We start from the raw sequence: 25,973 nt of genomic DNA on the forward strand, positions 1-25,973 counted from the left end.
GGATAATTATTGATGTTAATTGGCACTCATAAAATTTGCACGTGCATCTGGCTGCACGCTATTCTATAAGGTACGCACAATGCCTAACTCCCATAGCATGTATCTCAAAAGGGGGTGTGGCCATGTGCGTGTCAGGGCATTCCAACAATTTGCATGTGAAATTACTGAATAATGCCAAAGTGCAGCTTAGGTGACGCCATTTATACCAGATTTCAGCAGGCGTAAATCCTGTGCCCAAAAGTTAGGCGTCAGATCAGTGCTAAGTGCTTACTGCTCAAGTTTGGACACCATCTCTAGAATTCCCTCCCTATTGCCTTTGTAAAGAGTGTGCAGGTAATGACATTCATTCCAAAACATAAAACAAAAAAAATCAACTAAAATGAAACACACACATTTTTGGGCTGCCCATCCATCCCTACTTTCGTGTCCAGAGGAGCAGCTATTATGGGTTCAAAAATGGAAAGAAATGGTTTAGATCATTTTGTCAGACTTGTTTTGGCTGGTGGTAGATTTTTATGAGCAGTTGTATGATATCATTAGTATGCATTGTTCTGTTATTATGTTTTTATTCTAGTAAAGGCTGGAGTTTGCCCACCAGCACGAAATATAAAGAAAACCCCGTTCTGCGATTCTTTCTGTACCAACGATAAAGACTGCTCAGGAAACAAGAAATGCTGTGATGATGGGTGTGATAAGTTTTGCAAACCACCTGCAGCAGGTAATTATCATTTACAATTGATCTGATTATACTTTTCCCAGCAGTATTAATTCTCTTCTTCTGAAACTGTTATAGACAGAAAAGGCACTGCTAAATTGCAGCTCTTGACTTTAAAAAGATAGTTCACTGGCTCAAACAGATGATCTGTGTTTAATTTCTGTCCTCACAAAAACACAGACACAGGGAGACTCAAGTAGGCACCTGATGTATGATTTTTGCCCTCTCGTGGCAGTAGAGGATTTGAGAAGACTGTTTTAGCTGTTTTAATTCTCTCTCTTATCAATCAGACCATCTACTATAATAAAACGCACCCTCAACGTTCTGAGGACACTGACGTCACTGCAGGCACTCAGACACCGGTTCGTAAGTTCATGGTGGTGAAGCCAGAACACTCACCATGTCTCCATGCCCCGCCCTCGCATCACACGTGATGATGTCGAGGGTGGAACATGTACACAACCACGCAAATGAACAAACAGGAAGGAGTAGGGAAACACGCGTAGCTTGTTTCCCTACTCCTCCCCTTCCAATGAATCGCAGCCGCCGAGGACGTGCCCATCACCCCGCCCCTTTCGCACCATCGCCCCGCCCCGATAACGCTAGCACCCCGCCCCCGGTCGCCCCCTCTTCCCCCCCATCACCTCCCCTCCCCTTACGCTACTATCCCTGGTGGTCTAGAGGTACCTGTTCGCTCGGGGCAGGAAAGAAAGAGCCGCCACTTTCCTGCCCGAACCGGTGCTGCTAGCTGCCCTGCTGCATCCTCTGTGAGTCGGGCTCTCCACGTTTCAAAATGGCCACCGAGAGTTGACGCAGCCTCGCGAGACTTCAATTCTCGGCGGCCATTTTGAAATGCCGAGAGCCGGACTCGCACAGGATGCAGCAGGGCAGCTACCAGCAGCGCTACAAGCAGGAAAGAGGGGGCTCTTTCTTTCCTGCCCCGAGCGAACAGGTACCTCTACACCACCAGGGGTACTAGCGTAAGGGGAGGGGAAAGGAGTCCCGTGCCCGCTAGTGCCCGTTTCATGACAGGCAGAAACGGGCCTTTTTTACTAGTATACTATACAGTGGGGGAAATAAGTATTTGATCCCTTGCTGATTTTGTAAGTGTGCCCACTGACAAAGACATGAGCAGCCCATAATTGAAGGGTAGGTTATTGGTAACAGTGAGAGATAGCACATCACAAATTAAATCCGGAAAATCACATTGTGGAAAGTATATGAATTTATTTGCATTCTGCAGAGGGAAATAAGTATTTGATCCCCCACCAACCAGTAAGAGATCTGGCCCCTACAGACCAGGTAGATGCTCCAAATCAACTCGTTACCTGCATGACAGACAGCTGTCGGCAATGGTCACCTGTATGAAAGACACCTGTCCACAGACTCAGTGAATCAGTCAGACTCTAACCTCTACAAAATGGCCAAGAGCAAGGAGCTGTCTAAGGATGTCAGGGACAAGATCATACACCTGCACAAGGCTGGAATGGGCTACAAAACCATCAGTAAGACGCTGGGCGAGAAGGAGACAACTGTTGGTGCCATAGTAAGAAAATGGAAGAAGTACAAAATGACTGTCAATCGACAAAGATCTGGGGCTCCACGCAAAATCTCACCTCGTGGGGTATCCTTGATCATGAGGAAGGTTAGAAATCAGCCTACAACTACAAGGGGGGAACTTGTCAATGATCTCAAGGCAGCTGGGACCACTGTCACCACGAAAACCATTGGTAACACATTACGACATAACGGATTGCAATCCTGCAGTGCCCGCAAGGTCCCCCTGCTCCGGAAGGCACATGTGACGGCCCGTCTGAAGTTTGCCAGTGAACACCTGGATGATGCCGAGAGTGATTGGGAGAAGGTGCTGTGGTCAGATGAGACAAAAATTGAGCTCTTTGGCATGAACTCAACTCGCCGTGTTTGGAGGAAGAGAAATGCTGCCTATGACCCAAAGAACACCATCCCCACTGTCAAGCATGGAGGTGGAAATGTTATGTTTTGGGGGTGTTTCTCTGCTAAGGGCACAGGACTACTTCACCGCATCAATGGGAGAATGGATGGGGCCATGTACCGTACAATTCTGAGTGACAACCTCCTTCCCTCCGCCAGGGCCTTAAAAATGGGTCGTGGCTGGGTCTTCCAGCACGACAATGACCCAAAACATACAGCCAAGGCAACAAAGGAGTGGCTCAGGAAGAAGCACATTAGGGTCATGGAGTGGCCTAGCCAGTCACCAGACCTTAATCCCATTGAAAACTTATGGAGGGAGCTGAAGCTGCGAGTTGCCAAGCGACAGCCCAGAACTCTTAATGATTTAGAGATGATCTGCAAAGAGGAGTGGACCAAAATTCCTCCTGACATGTGTGCAAACCTCATCATCAACTACAGAAGACGTCTGACCGCTGTGCTTGCCAACAAGGGTTTTGCCACCAAGTATTAGGTCTTGTTTGCCAGAGGGATTAAATACTTATTTCCCTCTGCAGAATGCAAATAAATTCATATACTTTCCACAATGTGATTTTCCGGATTTAATTTGTGATGTGCTATCTCTCACTGTTACCAATAACCTACCCTTCAATTATGGGCTGCTCATGTCTTTGTCAGTGGGCACACTTACAAAATCAGCAAGGGATCAAATACTTATTTCCCCCACTGTAAATCAAGCCTTTTGGATGCAGTAATACCAATATATGAGCTCGAAGTGAAAAATTAATAATTGACTCTTGTGGTCACCTTTTGAAGAACTTGAAATTGATGACACGCTGATGTCTGGTTTGAAGGGTCCACCTTCTCTACACAATGAGTTATTAAAATCCCATCCAATATTTAAAGAGCAGAAGTGGTGAAGACAAGATGGCTGTCAGTCCAAGAGGTGCCAACAATGCAACTACAAACTATTGGAATGCATGACTCTCATTAGGGGTACACTGGAAGGGTAGATAGTATAAGTAGCCAGTTCTCCAATTTCTTGGGGCTGAAGTTGACCCCTGGTGCAAGTACACATTTTTTTTTTTTTTTTACATTTTTTTGGTGTCTGTAGCTAAAATGTCAACATCTCCTGCGTCATTCTCTCTCCAAGCACACAGGACAAGTATCAAGGATCCCTGAATATTATTAGCATGGTCTCTGGACAGTCAAATGCAACCTGCATAGGAGAAATCACTAAAGAAGGCTGATAGAAATTTGTATTAAAATATCCATTTGTTGAACCTTCCACAAATAAATAAAAATATACAAAAGTAGGACAATAATAACTCAATAATAGTGCATCTACAGGGTGAGGCAAAAAAAAAAAGTAGCCCCCCTAGAGTTTTTCACTGTTTTCTCAGCAACTGCTTTGAATTCCAACGAGAAATTTTACGTGGTTATTTAGTTATTATACTTGTGTGTTACTATTAAATGATATTTAATTATCTTAAGCTATGTTTAATGTTACTACATTTTAGCGTTACTACCTAGCAAGTTTTGCGTGTTAAAAAATGTTGAAGCTAAAATACAGTATAATAATGTCATCCGAATGATATAATTAACAATGTGCAAAATTTCGCAGTCACCGTGAATGCTCAACATGTCCACCCCCAGCTTTAACATAGACCTTCAGTCACTTTGGGAAGTCATTATAATTGGGTCTGCCACGGTCTGGGCAGCGGAAGCCATGGGCTTTCTATTATCCTGAAAAGGACTGTATGTTCCCTCTAAATTCTTAATTACCCTGACCTTGTCTCTGCTCATGACGGTATTACACAGTCTGGGCAGTAGCAAGCTCCACAATTAGAAAGAAACCCAATAGTCAGTAGATATAGTAATATAGTTTATTAGCATCAGTATCTCACCCAAAGGCAGTACAGGCAACCAGGTATTCACATGGTAGAACAGCACTTCACGACACGTCTCTCTCCAGCCTTCTTCTCCCGTCTTCTGATCTAATACCCTTCAGACTGTCCTTTTTATACCCTTTTGACTCTATTCATTCCAATGGACCCTAGCTTTCTCACCAGAACTCTTCGGCCCTTATCAGTTGATAAGCATGACTTCATATGTTCCCAAGCTCTAAGTATAAACAAAATATGTTTAGAGCAACATCTGTGAAGAAAATGACCTCATAGGTCATTTTGCTCTTCAGCTCCCCCTCCCTCTACTTGCACCTGACCCTCTGCTATCTTCCATTAGGCAAAACATCTTGCTCATGACTTCTGGCAGGTGCCAGTCCCAGCATTGTTGACAAGAGCAAAGTCCCCCTCCCCTGTCAGCTCTCTGGGAACTCACTTCAGCTTCTGCTGCAGTGAAATGTATTTTGTATCAGAGATGATTTTTGATTTTTTAAGAGGCCTAGCTCTTAGCCTGAGCCATTGGCCTGTATTTCACTGAGAGCAAGGGCTAGCATATTTCTACAGAAGTTCTTAACAGCCTAGCTGATGGGTCCTTGTGGCAGGCTGTCCCAGATCACCTGCAGCACCTCCTTCAGTATGGCGATTGTTTGCGGCTTTAGGCTGAGCTCGTGATAGGCCTCTGACATTGCTCCCTAGACAAATGTCTCCATCACTGTGACATCATTAACAATAAGCTGGTACTCCTTTTTTTTTTTCCTTCAAATAATGGTAGTTTTAGATTGCAAACATTTCTGAAAGCGTGATAATTGCTGAGTCGTCACGCTAAAAAGTCTGTAACTTCACCATGTTTAAAGATAACCTCATTCCACTCAGCACGTAAACGTAGATAGTAACAACAAATAAAGCTGTAAAATTTCACACTGAAATTCCAAGTGGTTGCTGAGAAAACAGCAAAAAACGTAATGGGTCTTTTACTAAGGCAAGCTGATGTTTTTAGCGCGTGCGCTAGAGATGCCAATGTATCCCTATGTAATTCAAGTTTAATGTCCCAAACACTCATCAGTAAAATACTCTTTGTTGAAAAATAACAACCACAGCCAACGCTTATCATATCCAAAGCTACGTTGCAAAATCAATTCACATTTGTATGAACTTTTCTAAAGGGGATCATCAGAGTATCCTGCAGCACACACCATGTGGGAACTACGTCCCTTTGTGATAACGGTGTGGCGCATCGTCATAGATCCACTAATATATTTTGTTGTTGTTATTTTTTTTTTTTACAAATTTTTTTAAAGTGAAATATGTTTTTTTGAATCTTAGTTATTTTTTTTTTTAATTTTTGTTACATTTGTACCCCACACTTTCTCACTCATGGCAGGCTCAATGCAGCAGGCAATGGAGGGTTAAGTGACTTGCCCAGAGTCACAAGGAGCTGCCTGTGCCTGAAGTGGGAATTGAACTCAGTTCCTCAGGACCAAAGTCCACCACCCTAATCCCTAGGCCACTCCTCCACTGTTGCTACTATTTGAGATTCTACATGGAATGTTGCTATTCCACTAGAAGTCAGCCCTTGCAGATCACCAATGTGGCCGTGCAGGCTTCTGCTTCTGTGAGTCTGACGTCCTGCATGTATGTGCAGGACGTCAGACTCACAGAAACAGAAGCCTGCGCAGCCTTCTACATGGAATGTTGCTAGTGGAATAGCAACATTCCATGTAGAATCTCCAATAGTAGCAACATTCCATGTAGAATCTCCAATAGTATCTATTTTATTTTTGTTACATTTGTACCCTGCGCTTTCCCACTCATGGCAGGCTCAATGCGGCTTACATGGGGCAATGGAGGGTTAAGTGACTTGCCCAGAGTCACAAGGAGCTGCCTGTGCTGGGAATCGAACTAAGTTCCTCAGTTCCCCAGGACCAAAGTCCACCACCCTAACCACTAGGCCACTCTTCCACTCTTTATTCTTTAGCATTCATGCTCTAAAGTCAATAATGGAATTGAGATGAAAAAGGGAAGCACATATTATAGCACTTAACTGGCAGCGATTTTTCAACAAGGAAGAACCTCTGCCAATGTATTCCTATGGGCATCTTTAGTGTTTAGCGCGTGCCTATTTTTAGTGTGTGCTAAAAACGCCAGCACTCCTAAGTACAAGACCCCCTTACTTTATTTTGGCTTCATCCTTTATATATAGGCACCCAGACGATGCCTGATTGCCGTGTATTCTATAACAGAAAATAAGCACCTTCTTTCTTTCATAGAACACAACCCCCGAAGTCCTCTTCTCTGACACGGCCGCATTGCTGATCTGCAAGGGCAGGCTTCTGTTTCTGTGAGTCTGACGTCCTGCACTAGTAGCATTCAAATGCATGCTAAACAGGGCTCTTAGCGCAAGTAGCTTGCAAATGCATGCTAATCAGCACTTAACGCATTCATCCCCAATGATCAGCAACCAGCGCGCCAAAGACTGGGTCACTGGCCGCAACGAACCCTACGCCAGCTCCGAGCTGGTGTTAGGGTTTGCAGATCATTGGGGAGGAATGGTGAGCCCTGTCCAGCATGCATTCCCCCCTACAGCAAACCTGCCAGCGAGGGCAGTTGAGGACGTCCAAAATTTGGACGTTTCTGTGACGGGGCAGTTGAGCACGTCCAAATTTTGGACGCTTCTGCAATGGGCAGTTAAGGACATCCAAAATTGGATCTTTCTATGATAAAGACATCCATGGGCGTCCTTCTCTTTTCATTGGTCTCCAGCCCAGACCTGTCAATCAAGTGCGGGAGGATTGTGCTCAGGCACAATTCTCCCGCACTTCTACCCCATGATCAGAGATAATTGCGCTGCTTAAATTTGCATGCATTATCTCTGATCATAGGTTTAATAGCGCCCCGTGCTGTTCCAGCGCTATTTTAGAGCGCTGTTTGGAACAGCGCGGGGCTTTTGATCATCTGCCTGAGAATGACCTCCCCATAGTCTATAAAACAAAGTGGAATGATGACAATAGGTATCTCACTTGCTCACAGTATTAATGTCGCTAGGTCTCCTTTGAGCTGTGCTGTCGCTCCTCCTGCATCTCTTGGTCTGCCTTTCTCTTGTGAATGGGTTTTGAAGCCTTTCTGCACCTCTGGAAGTGCCTCTTAAATCAGAAGGTGCTTCTGGCAACCCCACTCCTTCATCTCAGGTATTTTCAGTGTCAAAGTTCACCGTAAGGCAGAAAGAACACCTTCGCTCTGTGCAGTCACTCTGCACATAGGAAAAGTCCCTTCTCCCCTGTTGGGGTTCAAGTCTCCTTTCTTCTCACTTCATGTAAGCACAGTACTAGTATTCACAGGGCTTTTTTTTTGAGGGGGTATTTGGGGGTACTGAGTACCGGCACCTTTTCCATTGTCTGCTAAAATTGACCCATGGTCTCCAAGGTTTAATGAAAGAGCTCAGGCTCTACACGCCAATTCTGCCTTGTCATAGATTCTGTGACTGGTTGCAGGGGGCCTGGCTTTTGTGGGGTGGGTCCCTCAGTCATCACCCCACCCCTGAAGAGTGGCCTGGCATTTGTGTACCAGCAATTTTTTTGTTAGAAAAAAACGCACTGAGTATTCAAGACATTGATGTACATAACAGGGGTATATATGGGTTCATTTTATACTCAGTTTTCGTAGGATTTCTACTACTGCTGTTTTAGAAAGACTTGTGGAGGGGCATTTTCAAAAGAATGTGCAAGTCAGAATTGGGACGTCCTGCTCATAATGTCCAAAAAAAAAGAAAAGTCCATTTCAAAGTCATTTTCAAACAGGGAAAATGAAGGGATTCCCTGTTCAAATATATATGAGAAGGTCATTCACATCCAAAATGAACAGCCATGTTCCCAATTGAAATGCCCAAAATATGAACGCCACAAAAGCAAACACAAAAAACATCTGTCTGACATCATTTATACAAATGAACTCCTAAACATAAATCCAGTACTGTGTCAGAGCCGGTGGTGGAAGGCAGGACTGGAGGTTGGGAGGCAGGGATAGTGCTGGGCAGACTTACATGGTCTGTGCCAGAGCCAGTGGTTGGGAGGCGGGGCTGGTGGTTGGGAGGCGGGGATAGTGCTGGGCAGACTTATACGGTCTGTGCCAGAGCCGGTGGTGGGAAGCGGGACTGGTGGTTGGGAGGCGGGGATAGTGCTGGGCAGACTTATATGGTCTGTGCCAGAGCCGGTGGTTGGGAGGTGGGGCTGGTGGTTGGGAGGCGGGGATAGTGCTGGGCAGACTTATACGGTCTGTGCCAGAGCCGGTGGTGGGAAGCGGGACTGGTGGTTGGGAGGCGGGGATAGTGCTGGGCAGACTTATACGGTCTGTGCCAGAGCCGGTGGTGGGAAGCGGGACTGGTGGTTGGGAGGCGGGGATAGTGCTGAGCAGACTTATATGGTCTGTGCCAGAGCTGGTGGTTGAGAGGCGGGGCTGGTGGTTGGGAGGCGGGGATAGTGCTGGGCAGACTTATACGGTCTGTGCCAGAGCCGGTGGTGGGAAGCGGGACTGGTGGTTGGGAGGCGGGGATAGTGCTGGGCAGACTTATATGGTCTGTGCCAGAGCCGGTGGTTGGGAGGTGGGGCTGGTGGTTGGGAGGCGGGGATAGTGCTGGGCAGACTTATACGGTCTGTGCCAGAGCCGGTGGTGGGAAGCGGGACTGGTGGTTGGGAGGCGGGGATAGTGCTGAGCAGACTTATATGGTCTGTGCCAGAGCTGGTGGTTGAGAGGCGGGGATAGTGCTGGGCAGACTTTTACGGTCTGTGCCAGAGCTGGTGGTGGGAAGCAGGGCTGGTGGTTGGGAGGCGGGGATAGTGCTGGGCAGACTTATACGGTCTGTGCCAGAGCTGGTGGTTGGGAGGTGGGGCTGGTGGTTGGGAGGCGGGGATAGTGCTGGGCAGACTTATACGGTCTGTGCCCTGAAGAACACAGGTACAAATCAAAGTAGGGTATACACAAAAATTAGCACATAAGAGTAATCTTGTTGGGCAGACTGGATGGACCGTGCAGGTCTTTTTCTGCCGTCATCTACTATGTTACTATCCAGCTTATAATCGAACGAGAAAAACGCCCAAGTTCCGACCTAAATCGGGAGATGGGCGTTTTTCTCACAAAAACAAATAAAGCGGTATAATCGAAAGCCGAACTTTGGACGCTTTCAACTGCACTCCGTCGCGGATGTGGACAAAGTTGACGGGGGCGTGTCGGAGGCGTGGTGAAGGCGGAACTGGGGCGTGGTTATCACCCGAACAGAGATGGGCGCCTTTCGCCGATAATGGATGCGTTTGTAGCTAGAATTTAGGGCACTTTTCCTGGACCCTGTTTTTTCACGAATAAGGCCCCAAAAAGTGCCCTAAATGACCAGATGACCCCCAGAGGGAGTCGGGGATAACCTCCCCTGACTCCCCCAGTGGTCACTAACCCCCTCCCACCACAACAAAATGATGTTTCACAACTTTTTATTTTGACCCTCAAATGTCATACCCTCCTCCCAAGCAGCAGTATGCAGGTCCCTGGAGCAGTTGTTAGGGGGTGCAGTGGACGTCAGGCAGGTGGACCCAGGCCCATCCCCCCCCTACCTGTTACAATTGTGCTGCTTAATGCTTAGTTGTCCAACCCCCCCAAACCCACTGTACCCACATGTAGGTGCCCCCCTTCACCCCTTAGGGCTATAGTAATGGTGTAGTGTTGTGGGCAGTGGGTTTTGAGGGGGATTTGGGGGGCTCAACACCCAAGGGAAGGGTGCTATGCACCTGGGAGCTCTTTTACCTTTTTTTTTGTTTTTGTAAAAGTGCCCCCTAGGGTACCCGGTTGGTGTCCTGGCATGTGAGGGGGACCAGTGCACTATGAATCCTGGCCCCTCCCACGAACAAATGCCTTGGATTTATTCGTTTTTGAGCTGGGCGATTTCATTTTCCATTATCGCTGAAAAGCAAAAACGCCCAGCTCACACCTTGGCGAATAAAACATGGGCGTCTATTTTTTAATGAAAATACGGTTCACTCCGCCCCTTCACGGACCCGTTCTCGGAGATTAACGCCCATGGAGATAGGCGTTTCTGTTCGATTATGCCCCTCTATATGTTACTATGTAGTACTGCCTTTTAATATTCGCTGGTTAAATACGATCACATTTTATCATTATGTTACCCAAGATCCTTATGTAATACTAAATGTCTATTTATTATATATTTCCACCATTCATGATGTATTGTAAGCCACATTGAGCCTGCAAAGAGGTGGGAAAATGTGGGATACAAATGCAATAAATAAATAAATAAGTAAAATGGCCACACAGACGTCTCTGCAGAGCGGAGGGGCAGGGTAGAATTGAAACAACAGGATCCAGGTACAAATCCCGCTTTAATTCCTTTGTATGTTATTCTGAGCCCTCCAGGAACAGATAAAAACCTACTATACCTATAGACAGGGGCTTATCTGACCTTCAGCGGTAGGGGGGGCCAGAGCCAAGGTGCCGCCGCCACCCCCCCGGTGCCGCCGCCACCCCCCCTGCCGCCGCCGCCATCATCACCCGCCGCCCCCATCATCATCATCGCCGACATCCCCCCCCCCCGCCGCCGCTGACCCTCTCGACCCCCCCCCCCGCCCACTCGCCGTCACCGTCGCCTACCTGGGCAGGCGGGGGCCCCATCTCCCACCAGCCGAAGTCTTCTTCCTTCCGAAGTTCCTTTCAGGTTTCTGAGTCTGACGTCCTGCACGTCCTGACGTTGTACGTGCAGGACGTCAGACTCAGAAACCTGAAAGGCACTTCGGAAGGAAGAAGACCTCGGCTGGCGGGGGATGGGGTCCCCGCCAGCCCAGGTAGGCGACGGCGAGCGAGCGGGCAGGCGAGTGGGCGGGGGGGGTCGACGGTAGGGGGGTCCAGGGCCAAATCTACGGGGGCCCTGGCCCCCGTGGCTCTATAGCAGTGATGCCCCTGTCTATAGATACACCACTGCAATAGCCATCATGCTTATAAATTCAGGGACAGTTGTTATTTCTATGTTCTAAGAGAGCTCATATATTTGTACAGAAACATAAGAGTTAAAGTGGGAGTTACCCCTGTGTCCCGTTGTTCAAAGTTCACTGCACTGACCACTAGGCTACTTCTTACACTTGTTTGCTGCTCTATTAGGAATGGCCATAATACCGGAAACAGTCAAAAAGCCTGGTCTCCACTGTCACTTTCACTTCTATGGGGGATGGGAGGGAGTCAGTAAGCATTGGAAGATGAAGGAGGGGTCATGCCTTCATCCCTCCAGTGGACAGCCGCTCAATCAGGGCACCCTTCGGTACACTGGACATGACGGAAACAGATCTAGATTAATACGTCCTTCTTTCTTATTTTGGACATTTCTTCCTGTTCCATTATCACTGAAAGGTATCCTAATTTTGGTCCCACTCTAGTCCCACCCAAAACATGCCTCCAACATGCTCCGTTACTACTGGGTGAGCTGCAGCATACACTGTCCAGATTCTGCGTTTTTGAAAATGGTGATTTGGAGGTTTTTGGTAGATGGACTTTTTTTGGGGCCATTTTGAAATGCCCATCTGCTTCTAAAACGAGCACCATAGGCACCTTTTGGGCTCATTTTCAAAAGAGAAGGGCGCCAATCTATCGACACAAATCGGGAGATGGGAGTCCTTCTGCCAGGGTCGCCCAAATCGGCATAATCGAAAGCTGATTTTGGGCGCCCTCAACTGCTCTCCGTCGCAGGGACGACCAAAGTTCCCGGTGGCGTGTCGGAAGCATAGCGAAGGCGGGACTGGGGCGTGCTTAACACATGGGCGTCCTCGGCCGATAATGGAAAAAAGAAGGGCGTCCCTGATGAGCACTTAGCCGACTTTACTTGGTCCATTTTTTCTTGCGACCAAGGCTCAAAGAGGTGTCCGAACTGACCAGATGACCACCAGAGGAAATCGGGGATGACCTCCCCTTACTCCCCCAGTGGTCACTAACCCCCTCCCACCCTAAAAAAAAAAACTTTAAAAATAGTTTTTGCCAGCCTCAAATGTCATACCCAGCTCCCTGACAGCAGTATGCAGGTCCCTGGAGCACTTTTAGTGGGTGCAGTGCACTTCAGGCAGGCAGACCCAGGCCTATCCCCCCTACCTGTTAAACTTGTGGTGGTAAATGTGAGCCCTTCAAAGCCCACCACAAACCCACTGTACCCACATCTAGGTGCCCCCCTTCACCCCTTAGGGCTATGGTAGTGTTGTACAGTTGTGGGGAGTGGCTTTTGGGGGGGGGGTTGGGGGGGCTCAACACCCAAGGTAAGGGAGCTATGCACCTGGGAGCAATTTGTGAAGTCCACTGCAGTGCCCCCTAGGTTGCCCGGTTGGTGTTCTGGCATGTCAGGGGGACCAGTGCACTGCGAATGCTGGCTCCTCCCATGACCCAATGGCTTGGATTTGGTCATTTGAGATGGGCATCCTCAGTTTCCATTATCGCTGAAAACCAGGGACGACCATCTCTAAGGTCGACCTAAATGTTGAGATTTGGGCGTCCCCAACCGTTTTATCAAAACAAAAGATGGCTGCCTATCTTGTTTCGATAATACGGGTTTCCCCGCCCCTTCGCCGGGACATCCTGCGAGGATGTCCTCAGGAAAACTTGGGTGCCCCGTTCGATTATGCCCCTCTTTGTGTGTTAACAAAATGGCTTCCAAACTGTCACCTACTTGCTCTTCCACAGAGAGAACCTCTGTTGAAAAATTAACCCTACACATGTTTGCTGATTGATACACAGGGCAAGCTGCACCTTAATGATTTCCAACAGAAAAAAAAAAAAGATGTAAAAATTGGGCATGGGACAATTGGGTCATTGACACTACAACTAAACACACTGGTGTCATTCACTGAGAAAGCCCACACTTAGGCCCAAACAGGGGCGTAGCTAGGTGGGGCCACGGGGGCATGGGCCCCCGCAGATTTAGAGCTGGCCCCCCCTGCTTTCACCCCCCCCGCCACCAACCCTCCCCCGCCACATTCGACCCCCCCCCTCCCGCCGCCGCAACCCTCTCCCACTGCCACCGTCAGGTACCTTTGCTGGCAGGGGTCCCCAACCCCCGCCAGCCGAAGTCCTCTTCAGCGCCAGTCTCCGGCGCGTTGCTGGTGAGTCCTGACGTCCGTCACGTAGGAACGTGCAGGACGTCAGGACTCACAGAAACAGAATCCAGATCAACGAGTGCGCCAGACTCGGAGACCGGCGCTGAAGGCGAGTTCAACTGGCGGGGCTCCAAAGGTTACCTGGCAGTGTGCGGGAGGGGTGTCGAAAGGCATGGGGGAGGGGACTAAAATGTGCCCCCTCACCTCAGGCTCTGGACCTCCCTCCCGCCGGTCTGGCTACGCCCCTGGGCCCAAATATCACCCACTGTTCCTAGATAGTGTTCTAATTCCCTGTCCTCACCGCTTCGTGCCTCCATTTCTCTGGTTCTGAGATGACTGTTTCCTTCCATCCCTTATTTTATTTTGGTGTGAAGAATGTTTCTGTTTTCTTTGCGATCCTCAAATCCTACCCAATCTTACCGTTTTACAAGTTGAAGCAGCTGGGTGGCGGCCATTATTTGAAGTGTGACTTTTTAATCCACTCATTTTTGTTTCTGTTAGAGAAAACCGGCACGTGCCCAGCACAACCTCAAAAAACGTCTACGGAAGGAAGCGGCGATGAATGTACGTCTGACAGCGAATGCGCCGGAACGTTCAAGTGCTGCCCTGGTCAATCTGGGAAGGCCTGCACACCACCTTCCGGAGGTACAGTACTGCAATATAGAGAGACTTAAATTCTGATATTGATTAAGTTTTTAGCGCCTGGAGTCAGTACTTGTGTAAAAGTGAGTTGGGTGTTTAAGTGTTTGTTGTAGAGAATTCAGTGTGTGTGTGCTCTGTGCACTTTGTGCTGACTACCTGTCTCATACGCAACCGTGTTGATGGAGGTGGCATGCGAGCCTGTGGGCCGGAACGACAGCACACTGCAACCTGACAACACAACGTTGTCTGACGCTTGCAGACCACACACCATACTCCTATACTTCACCCCACATGTGCCTGGTTCTTATGATCCATTTTCCTATCAACCTGCTCTTCCCATTGTGTTGAAGCTCATAGTGCACCTCTGCTGCTCAACTCACACCATGACCCATGAACAGGGCTGCCGAGAGACTGAGCCGGGCCCAGGGCAAGGCCACCTCCCCCCCCCACCCCCCCCCCCCCCCCCCCCCCCCCACTCGCTACTCCAGTCGCCTCTCTCTCCTGCTCCCAGGCCGCCGGAAGTAGTCCCCAGTCTCCACGTGCCTACCCTCAGCTCCCTCGACGGCCCCCTTCTGTCTGCCACCGAGCCCCCTGCATTAAAAAAAAAAATCTCGGCAGCACAGCACCAGTGAGCAGCGCGTCGTGTCTGTGTGAAAGCGGCAGATGGCCGCCTCAGGCCTTCCCTCGCTGTGCCCCATCCTCGCAGAAATAGGAAGTTACATAAGACGAGGGCGGGTCACAGTGAGCAAAAGTCTGAGGCGCTGCTCGCTGGCACTGTCCATGTAGAGCTGTTTTTTAATGCAGGGGGCCCAGTGGCAGACAGAAGGGGGCTGTCGAGGGAGCTGAGGGTAGGCATTTGGAGACTAGGGACCGTGATGCCGGCGGCCAGGGAGCAGGAGAGGGAGAGAGACCCCCGCGTCGGGCTCCCCTTGGAGGCCTGGGCCCGGGGAATTTTGTTCCCCTTGCCCCCCCTCTTGGCGGCCCTCCCCATGAATGCCCCAACTCTCATAGCCCTCTACTCACTGCTTGGCTCTCATAACCTGCCTCCTCTTGCTACCTGCAGAGCTGACCTGTCCCTCATTATTGACAATGTGAGAGTGAAACAGCACCCCCTAGTGGCAGGACTATAGGTGGAGGACTCCCGCTCAACTTAGAGGGAACAGTGACCTAAATGTAAGCACAATGCGCCCACTAAGATTATAGAATACTAGCACACATGCGAATGTAACATTTACACACGTAAGTGCTAGGTGCACGCTCAGGGGCCCTTTACAGAGTGGCAGTAAGCTCAACGTGGGCTTACCACTCGCTCTTCTGGGACTACTGCTGGCCCATTCCAGGGGGAAAAGGTTATCAATAGAAATCAAACAAAATAAAACATGGAAAAGAAAATAAGATGATACCTTTTTTATTGGACATAACTTAATACATTTCTTGATTAGCTTTCGAAGGTTGCCCTTCTTCGTCAGATCGGAAATAAGCAAATGTGCTAGCTGACAGTGTATATAAGTGAAAACCTTCAAGCATTACTATGACAGTCTGACAGGGTGGGAGGATGGGGGTGGGTAGGAGGTATGCATGGGGACATCAAAGCATATCATTGATATTCTAACAGGATGGGTGTGGATAGGTGAGGGGTGGGGTGATCAACAGAGACATACAGCTTTATGGTTTATAATGGGCAAGGAACCCCAGATCCTTAAGTCCTTTCTGTTGGGTGTTAAAATATTCAATCATTCTGACTTCAAAGGTCTTACGTTCTTGTATGGTTTTAAAGTTACCTTTGAGGATTCTCACTGTGAAATCACTGGTACAGTGTCCTGGTCCTGTAAAATGTTGCCCAACAGGCGTGGGAACTCTGCTGGCACCAGTATTGTTCATATGATGTCTATGTAAAGAAAACCCCCCAGAAATAGCTTGCGCAGCAGTAACCCGGTGGTAATCGGGAACCGCCGCGTGCTGATCGGTTACAGCCATGTTAGCACGGGGACCCTTATTGCCACCTCAGTGGGTGGTGGTAAAAGGCTCCCTGCCGCATGGCCATGTGTGTCTGGGGTCTTTTTAAGCTGCTGCAGTAAAAAGGACCCTGGTGCCTGGGGGAAAACTGCCCCCTACCCCGCTAGCGCAGGCCCCTTTTTCCTGCAGCTTGGTAAAAGGACCTCTGAGTGCTCTACTATAACTTTGGTGCAGATGTTGCATAGGACCAAATTCTCTAAATGGCGCCGAAAAATCAGCCCCAAAAATAGATGCTCTAAGCAATGGCGTTCCTGGGCGGGGGCTGACACCTGGGGCGGATCGCCGATGCACCCCACCCCCCGGGTGCAACGCCCCCCCCCCCCCCCTGGCGAAAGAACACCCCCCCCGGGTGCACGCCGCTGGGGAGGTTGCCGCGTGCCTGCCGGCTTTTCGTTTTCATGCTCCCTCTCTGCCCCGGAACAGGTTACTTCCTGTTCCGGGGCAAAGGGAGCATGAAAACGAAGAGCTGACAGGCGCGCAGCACCCCCCCAGCGGCGTGCACCCGGGGCGGACCGCCCCCACCGCCCCCCCCCCCCCTTGGTACGCCACTGGCTCTAAGTGCATTAGAGCATAAATAGAAAACCTCTGCTCGTGTTTATTCTGTGTGATGCTCTTATTACAGAGGCACCTGGATTTTGCCCACCCAATGTCCTTCCTCCTGGTATTGGGGCCACTATCTGTATTGTAGACTGCAATAACTGCTCTGCAGAGGAGAAGTGCTGCTCCATGGGATGTACCAGGAGGTGCATGAAAACATCACAAGGTAGGTGTTGTATTTAATATTGTGTTATATACATTTACCCTGATATTTATCTGTTTATTAGACTTTTAATGAACGCCAGGCAGCTTTCAAACAGCTGATACAGGGGGTCTTTTACTAAAGCTTAGCTCCCGTTATCTGCAGCAGGGCCCATTTTATTCCTGTGTTTATCCACTTCTACCCTAGGTGAGATAATATTTAACCATCTCTCTGACCTCATGTGCAACTTCCTTTACATAAGTACATAAGTATTGCCATACTGGGGCAGACCAAAGGTCCATCAAGCCCAGCATCCTGTTTCCAACAGTGGCCAATCCAGGTCACAAATACCTGGCAAGATCCCCCACAAAAATACAAAACATTTTATGCTAAATCCCAGAAATAGTGGATTTTCCCCAAGTCCAATTTAATAATGGTCTATGGACTTTTCCTTTAGGAAGCCGTCCAAACCTTTTTAAAACTCTGTTAAGCTAACCGCCTTTACCACACTTAAATTAGTCACCTTACTTTTTAACTCCTCTTACTCTCTTACCCATCTATATGTTCCATCTTTGATTATACCCTTCACTATCAATTAAAATATTCTATTATGTATTGTGTTGACATTGTAAATAGTATACTATGCCAAACTTTCTATTGTTATTTGAATATTTTTACTACTGTATTTGCCTATGATTTATTCTTATTGTACACCGCATTGGGTGAGTTCCTTCAAAAGGAGGTAAATAAATCCTAATAAATAAATAATAAATAAATAAAAGACCCCCCTCCCCCGCACAATAATTAAAAGCACAAAAACAGAATTGTAACTTTGAAAACAGAGCCATACGAGAACATCCTATGTAAGCCTCCATGTCTTGTATATCTTCTAAAATTTTAAATAATTCTCAAATCATCTCAGATTCTTGTACTTCTTCTCTCTTAGGGCCTCTTTTACAAAGCCATGCTAGCGATTCCCATGTGCAGTGGTGTGCTGGTAAATGTTTAACAACAGGCTCTCTCCCTGGCCACCTCTGCGCATCTCCTTCCTGTCTTCCCTTTTCTCCCCTCCATCCATGTCCAACAATTCTCCTCTTTCCCTGCCCTCCTCTCCATCCACCCATGTCTAGCAACCCTCCTCCATCCACCCTTGTCCAGCAACTCTCCTCTCCCCTCCATCCACCTATGTCCAGCAACTCTCCTCTCTCCTCCCCTTCATCCACCCATGTCCAGCAACTCTCCTCCCCTGCCCTTCCCTCCCCTCCATCCACCCATATCCAGCAAGTCTCCTCTCCCCTGCACTCCCCTCCATCCACCCATGTCCAGCAACTCACCTCTCCCCTGTCCTCCATCCATCCATGTCCAGCAATTCTCTTCTCCCCTGCCCTCTATCCATCCATCCATATCCAGCAATTTTCTTCTCTCCCCTGGCCCCCTCCATCCATCCATACCCAGCAATTCTCTTCTCTCCTCTGCCCCCCTCCATCCATCCATACCCAGCAATTCTCTTCTCTCCTCTGCCCCCTCCATCCATCCATACCCAGCAATTCTGTTCTCTCCCCTGCCCTCCTCCATCCATCCATACCCAGCGATTCTCTTCTCTCCCCTGCCCCCTCCATCCATCCATACCCAGCAATTCTCCTCTCTCCCCTGCCCTCCCCTCCCACTCCCATCCATGTCCAGCAATTTTCCTTCGCCCTCAGAGTCCCGCCCTGGTGGAAAGAGGAAATTACATCAGAAGGCGGGACTCTGAAGGAACGAACTCAGGAAGGGAAGGCTAGAGACGGGCAGGGCTTTCAATGACGCGGCCGCTTCGACAGAGGTAATAAAAATTTTTTTTAACCCCCCCCCCCCCAGGGCAGCGTGGCGTAGGCGCAGGCAAACAAGGGCTGTGGGAGGTGAGGTAAGCGGGGTAAGCATGGCCTGTTGCGCCCTCCTGCCATGCTTACCTCGTTTACCAGAGCCGGCTCGCTGTGCAGAACAACTGGCTCGCAAGAGCTTACAAAATTTAACAACCAGCTCTTGTGAGCCGGCTTCAGCACACCACTGCCCACACGGCAAATGAGAGGAAGCCCATAGGAATTGAATGGGGCTGGTAGTGTGAATAATTCTTACTTGCTCTACTCTGTGTCTCCCTCAGGGGCTGCTGGGAATTGTAGACCCTGACTGTACTTGGTGTTTCTCTCAGGGGCTGCTGGGAATTGTAGTCCCCGGCTCTACTCTGTGTCTCCCTCAGGGGCTACTAGGAATTGTAGTCTTTGGCTCTCACTATTTCCTCTGAGGAAGGTGACCAATTGCTTTCCCTAACATGCTGGATCCTCGGGGACTGGAATCTACGACGACCACCCCTGCGGGAGGACTCCGGCCACCCCAAAGGAGCCTTTCTCTCTCTTTCCCTAGCAATTACCCCCTCTTCGTCCTTGTACTCTTCACAACATCTAATAAGCACTCATTAAAACATTCAAATAACAGAGATATAAAATGATGTCAGCAGGATACCAATGTAACCTAATAAGTATACATTAGACAATTCAAATAATATAGATACGATGCTAATGCTGTCCCTACAATACAATGAGACAATGTAGTTGAGAGCCAAGTGCAGCTGTGCAATAAATCTATTTGAAAACAAGGTTTGATCATGTGACTCCACTTTTGGCTACTGGTGGAGTTACATATTAAGTATAAATTATGTTGTTTGGTCTTTAAAATGTTAACTGGGAAGGTGCCAGATAACTTTCCATCATTAATTTCTCTTTTAAGTGGTTGATATGAAAGCCATAGTTTTAAACATTTAATTTAATGATTTTCTTCTGTTACGAATATTAATCATAAAAGGTTACATCAGGAATCATATTGCTATTCGGTAGTGAAAGTCTGGAATTCTTGACCTCTTCAAATTTTATTGAGTTCATTTTATATAATGTGTAGGAAACAAGATAAGACCTGGCTATTTGAGGGTTTCTTTTGGCAACAAGAGGGGTGTTAATGTGGATAGTTAATTATATATAAAACATGTGAAAATGTGCACTGCATTAATCTATTATATGTAAATTTCTTTTTGTTCTAAACCTGCTTTGAATCTGTAATAAGGGAAAGGGAAATGGGACTTGATATACTGCCTTTCTGAGGTTTTTTTTTTTTGCAACTACATTCAAAGCGGTTTACATATAGTCAGGTACTTATTTTGTACCAGGGGCAATGGAGGGTTAAGTGACTTGCCCAGAGTCACAAGGAGCTGCTGTGGGAATCAAACTCAGTTCCCCAGGATCAAAGTCCACGGCACTAACCACTAGGCTACTCCTCCACTCATTCCACCAATAAGAGCCAACCTCATCAGTGATGTCACAATGGCTTGATTGCCCGATACTTGGCTCACTTCTGATATTGTGATGTCATAAGGGAAAGGGAAATGGGACTTGATATACTGCCTTTCTGAGGTTTTTGCAACTACGTTCAAAGCGGTTGACATATATTCAGGTACTTATTTTGTACCAGGGGCAATGGAGGGTTAAGCAGGATAGAAAACCCTTAGTAGTATAGTATAGTATAGTATACTGTATATAGATGGGGACAAGATGGATAGTATAAAGTCAAATGGGAGAAATTGATGGGTAACTAAACTGAAGGCAAATTATAATAATATTTAAAACAGAACATATGGGAAATTATCCACCTTATAATTGAAAGAGAAAAACGCCTAGATTTCGACCCAAATCGGGAGATAGACGTTTATCTCACAAAAACGAATACATCGGTATAATGGAAAGCCGATTTTGGACGTTTTCAACTGCACTCCATCGCGGAAGCTTACAAAGTTGATGGGGGCGTGTCGGAGGCGTGGCAAAGGTGGAACTGGGGCGTGGTTATCGGCCGAGGAGAGATGGGCGCCTTTCGCCAATAATGGAAAAAAGTATGCGTTTGTAGCTAGAATTTAGGGCACTTTTCCTGGACCCTGTTTTTTCACGAATATGGCCCCAAAAAGTGCCCTAAATGACCAGATTACCCCCAGAGGGAATCGGGGATGACCTCCCCTGACTCTCCCAGTGGTCACTAACCCCCTCCCACCACAAAACATGATGTTTCACAACTTTTTATTTTCACCCTCAAATGTCATACCCACCTCCCTGGCAGCAGTATGCAGGTCCCTGGAGCAGTTGTTAGGGGGTGCAGTGGACTTCAGGCAGGTGGACCCAGGCCCATCCCCCCCTACCTGTTACAATTGTGCTGCTTAATGCTTAGTCGTCCAACCCCCCCAAACTCACTGTACCCACATGTAGGTGCCCCCCCTTCACCCCTTAGGGCTATAGTAATGGTGTAGACTTGTGGGCAGTGGGTTTTGAGGGGGATTTGGGGGGGCTCAACACACAAGGGAAGGGTGCTATGCACCTGGGAGCTCTTTTACCTTTTTTTTTGTTTTTGTAAAAGTGCCCCCTAGGGTGCCCGGTTGGTGTCCTGGCATGTGAGGGGGACCAGTGCACTACGAATCCTGGCCCCTCCCACGAACAAATGCCTTGGATTTATTCGTTTTTGAGCTGGGCGCTTTCATTTTCCATTATCGCTGAAAAACAAAAACGCCCAGCTCACAAATTGTCGAATAAAACATGGACGTCTATTTTTTTTTTTTCGAAAATACGGTTCGGTCCGCCCCTTCATGGACCCGTTCTCGGAGATAAACGCCCATGGAGATAGACGTTTTCGTTCAATTATGCCCCTCTATGTGTGCTATATTTAAGCTCAAAGTGCAACTTAATGTATCATTAATAATATTTAAATCCTGTTCATCTGATATCTGTTTACCAGACAAACACAGAACGTTGTTTGACATATTAATTACTATTGGTCAACATATGATACTAGCTAATTGGAAAAACTCAACCCACCTTAATGAACACTTCTGGTGGCAAACTGTCTTATCTACTACAATAAAACTCACCCTCAACGTTCTGAGGACACTGACGTCAGTGAAGCCAAGCCACCGACTTCAGTTCCTTCAGGTTCGAAGGTTCGTGGTGGTGAAGCCACCGGGCCCTGCCCTCGCGTCAAACGTCATGACATCGAGGGCGGAGCAAACGTTGAGGGTGAGTTTTATTGCTGTACCTGTGCTCCGCCCTCGCGTCAAAACGCGATGACGTCGAGGGCGGCCCAGGAAAATCGCCACTGTTCTCCGTATGTGAGTCACCCCCCCCCCCCCCCAAAAAAAAGCTAGTGCCCGTTTCATTGCTCTGAGAAACGGGCCTTCTTTCCTAGTCATATCATAAATTTGAATCAGCATCTGCACAACTAACGGGAACTCTCGATAAGAAGAAATCATTATGGTCATCTCTCAAGGACTCTATACACACATTACAGTGCTAGATATTATCAGTCTCATATGGACACTATCAACATCATACTACGATATCCTCTCATCTGTATAAATTTTTATTTTGTATAATTTTTGTACAACGTCTGTACTGTTCACCATATTATATAAAAAAATCAATAAAATTTCTGGAAAAAAAAAATAAAACAAATAGGAGGAAATAATTTTTTCACTCAAAGAATAGTTAAGCTGTGGAATTCGCTGCTGGAGGTAACAACGGTTAGCATATCTGAGTTTTAAAAAGGTTTGGACAAGTTCCTGGAGGAAAGGTCCATAGTCTGCTATTGAGACAGACATGGGGAAGACACTTCTTGCCCTGGGATTGGTAGCATGGAATGTTGCTACTATTTGGGGTTCCGGAATCCTGTTATTGTTTGGGATTCCGGAATGTTGCTACTAATTGGGGTACTGCCAGGTACTTGTGACCTAGCTTGGCCACTGTTGGAAGCAGGATACTGGGCTAGATGGACCATTGGTCTGACCCGGTGTGGCTATTCTTATGCCTTCTCATGTTCTCAATATTAAGCAGTATTAATGTTTAGTACAAAAAGCCCGAAGAGACTGATGTATGGTCTGGGAATTTGGAAGACCTACACCATACATTTCACTTAACCCTCTTGCAATAATTTAGAAATCAACTTCAATCAGAAACAGTGCAAAAAAACCACGTGAACAATTTGCAATACAAAATGTATTACTCTAATCAGTATCTTTTGCCAGCAGACTTGTTTATACTCAATTTTTTTTCCTGTATTTGTAGATAAACCGGGATCCTGCCCGTATGACCCAGTTAGGTGTATTCGAGCAGCTCGTAGTACCTGCGCCAGTGACAGTGGATGTCCAGGAGATCAGAAGTGCTGTTCCCATATGTGTGGGATGAGTTGTCTTGCCGTATCAGGTAACAGTATAATGTATGATGATATAGCATGATGATATAGTATAAGGAAAATCTTATTTCCTTTTTAGTCAGTTAGGTTCCAGATGGCGTAAGCGTTCATGCCTACGGTTAGGTGCAAAACTGCAAACGTGCGCTAGCATTCTATAACAGCAGGTTCCATGTGCGCTGCTGTAGTAGAATTCGTGCATAGCGTGCATCATCCTGGCATTTTGGCACTCTTTCTTGAATCTACCCCATGTGCATAAGTATTTAGAATATTAGCACAACGTGCAGCCTAAGCACTAGTCTACAAATATCCAGTGAATTTATTTTACACATATTTGCAAGGGGGAAAACACAGGGGCAGAGAGTGGGAGTTACACACATAACGGTACTATGTAAGCCACATTGAGCCTGCAAATACCGTGTTTCCCCGAAAATAAGACACTGTCTTATATTAATTTCCCCCCCCCCCCCCCCCAAATGCGCTAGGTCTTATTTTCAGGGGCTGTCTTACTTTTCGGGGAAACATCAGGGTTGGATCGGGGTTGGCCCGCCCGCCCTCCGTCGCTCCCAGAACTAACCTCAAACGCCTCCTTTCACCTTCGCAGCAAGCAGCAGCAGGGCAGGCCACTCCTTCCTTCCGTGTCCCGCCCTTGCCTGACGTAACGTCCACGAGGGCGGGGCACGGAAGGAAGGAGAGGTCTGCCCTGCTGCTGCTTGCTGCGAAGGTGAAAGGAGGCATTTAAGGTTAGTTCCGGGAGCGACGGAGGGTGGGTGGAGGGGGGGCCCGGTGACCTCAGGTGGGGGGGGGGGGGCGGCCTTGTCCGGCTCTCGGCGGCCCTGCTTTCAAACAAAAATTTGCTAGGTCTTACTTTCGGGGGAGGCCTTATATCTACCAATTCAGGAAACCCTCTACTAGGTCTTATTTTGGGGGGATGTCTTACTTTCGGGGAAACAGGGTAGGTGGGAAAATGTGGGATACAAATGTAACAAATAAATAAATAGAATGAAAAATAAGTTACAGAATACGGAAAGTTCCACTGGTGTTCTAACGCTTACACCAGCAGTATGGCTGGCTATTCCCACTTAATCTAGTATTCTACACAGGAATTGAGGCACCTGCTTTCCTATATCTTATAGGCTCCTATCACATACCCTCTGGCCACCTACAGGTTCTAACACTGCCCTCTATAGGAGGTAATTTTATAAGGCACAGCCTCATTTTAGGAGCCAGTGCTGTTATTTTAGTCATTTATGCATGCAAGTTGACATTTACATATGCAAATGACCTCTTTTTTTTTTTTTTAATTTCAAGTCTCTTTATTTACAAGAAGACGCAATACAGCGCATGAATCAGCACATCAACCATGAAATTCAAAATCCTCATGCTGGTCTACAAATCCAGATCTCCGTGTTCCCCCTCCTACCTCAATAACCTCCTTATTCCTTACACCCCCCCCCCCCCCCCCCCCGATGTCTCCATTCAGCATTCAATAATAATAAAATAATCAATAAAATTTCTGGGAAAAAAAAATAAAACAAATAGGAGGAAATAATTTTTTCACTCAAAGAATAGTTAAGCTGTGGAATTCGCTGCTGGAGGTAACAGCGGTTAGCATATCTGAGTTTTAAAAAGGTTTGGACAAGTTCCTGGAGGAAAAGTCCATAGTCTGCTATTGAGACAGACATGGGGAAGACACTTCTTGCCCTGGGATTGGTAGCATGGAATGTTGCTACTATTTGGGGTTCCGGAATCCTGTTATTGTTTGGGATTCCGGAATGTTGCTACTAATTGGGGTACTGCCAGGTACTTGTGACCTAGCTTGGCCACTGTTGGAAGCAGGATACTGGGCTAGATGGACCATTGGTCTGACCCGGTGTGGCTATTCTTATGCCTTCTCATGTTCTCAATATTAAGCAGTATTAATGTTTAGTACAAAAAGCCCGAAGAGACTGATGTATGGTCTGGGAATTTGGAAGACCTACACCATACATTTCACTTAACCCTCTTGCAATAATTTAGAAATCAACTTCAATCAGAAACAGTGCAAAAAAACCACGTGAACAATTTGCAATACAAAATGTATTACTCTAATCAGTATCTTTTGCCAGCAGACTTGTTTATACTCAATTTTTTTTTCCTGTATTTGTAGATAAACCGGGATCCTGCCCGAATGACCCAATTAAGTGTGTTCGAGCAGGTCCTAGCACCTGCGCCAGTGACAGTGGATGTCCAGGAGATCAGAAGTGCTGTTCCTATATGTGTGGGATGAATTGTCTTGCCGTATCAGGTAACAGTATAATGTATGATGATATAGCATGATGATATAGTATAAGGAAAATCTTATTTCCTTTTTAGTCAGTTAGGTTCCAGATGGCGTAAGCGTTCATGCCTACGGTTAGGTGCAAAACTGCAAACGTGCGCTAGCATTCTATAACAGCAGGTTCCATGTGCGCTGCTGTAGTAGAATTCGTGCATAGCGTGCATCATCCTGGCATTTTGGCACTCTTTCTTGAATCTACCCCATGTGCATAAGTATTTAGAATATTAGCACAACGTGCAGCCTAAGCACTAGTCTACAAATATCCAGTGAATTTATTTTACACATATTTGCAAGGGGGAAAACACAGGGGCAGAGAGTGGGAGTTACACACATAACG

General features: G+C 47.4%; 1 protein-coding gene across 3 annotated transcripts in view; it reads left to right on the plus strand.

The window, feature by feature from the left end:
• LOC115475954 (perlwapin-like) overlaps positions 1-25,973 on the plus strand; it is a 33,479-nt gene that overhangs the window by 2,630 nt on the left and 4,876 nt on the right. The window contains exons 2-6 of one of the 3 annotated variants that reach the window (XM_030212038.1): positions 575-718; positions 14,172-14,315; positions 16,951-17,091; positions 23,193-23,330; positions 25,466-25,603. In XM_030212038.1, the coding sequence (XP_030067898.1) occupies positions 575-718; positions 14,172-14,315; positions 16,951-17,091; positions 23,193-23,330; positions 25,466-25,603 (705 nt within the window). The remainder of the gene's footprint in view (positions 1-574; positions 719-14,171; positions 14,316-16,950; positions 17,092-23,192; positions 23,331-25,465; positions 25,604-25,973) is intronic. The other 2 variants (XM_030212039.1, XM_030212040.1) reach the window with 2 other exon arrangements.

Source organism: Microcaecilia unicolor, chromosome 8 (genome assembly GCF_901765095.1).
Source record: "Microcaecilia unicolor chromosome 8, aMicUni1.1, whole genome shotgun sequence".
Taxonomy (NCBI): Eukaryota; Metazoa; Chordata; class Amphibia; order Gymnophiona; family Siphonopidae; genus Microcaecilia; species Microcaecilia unicolor.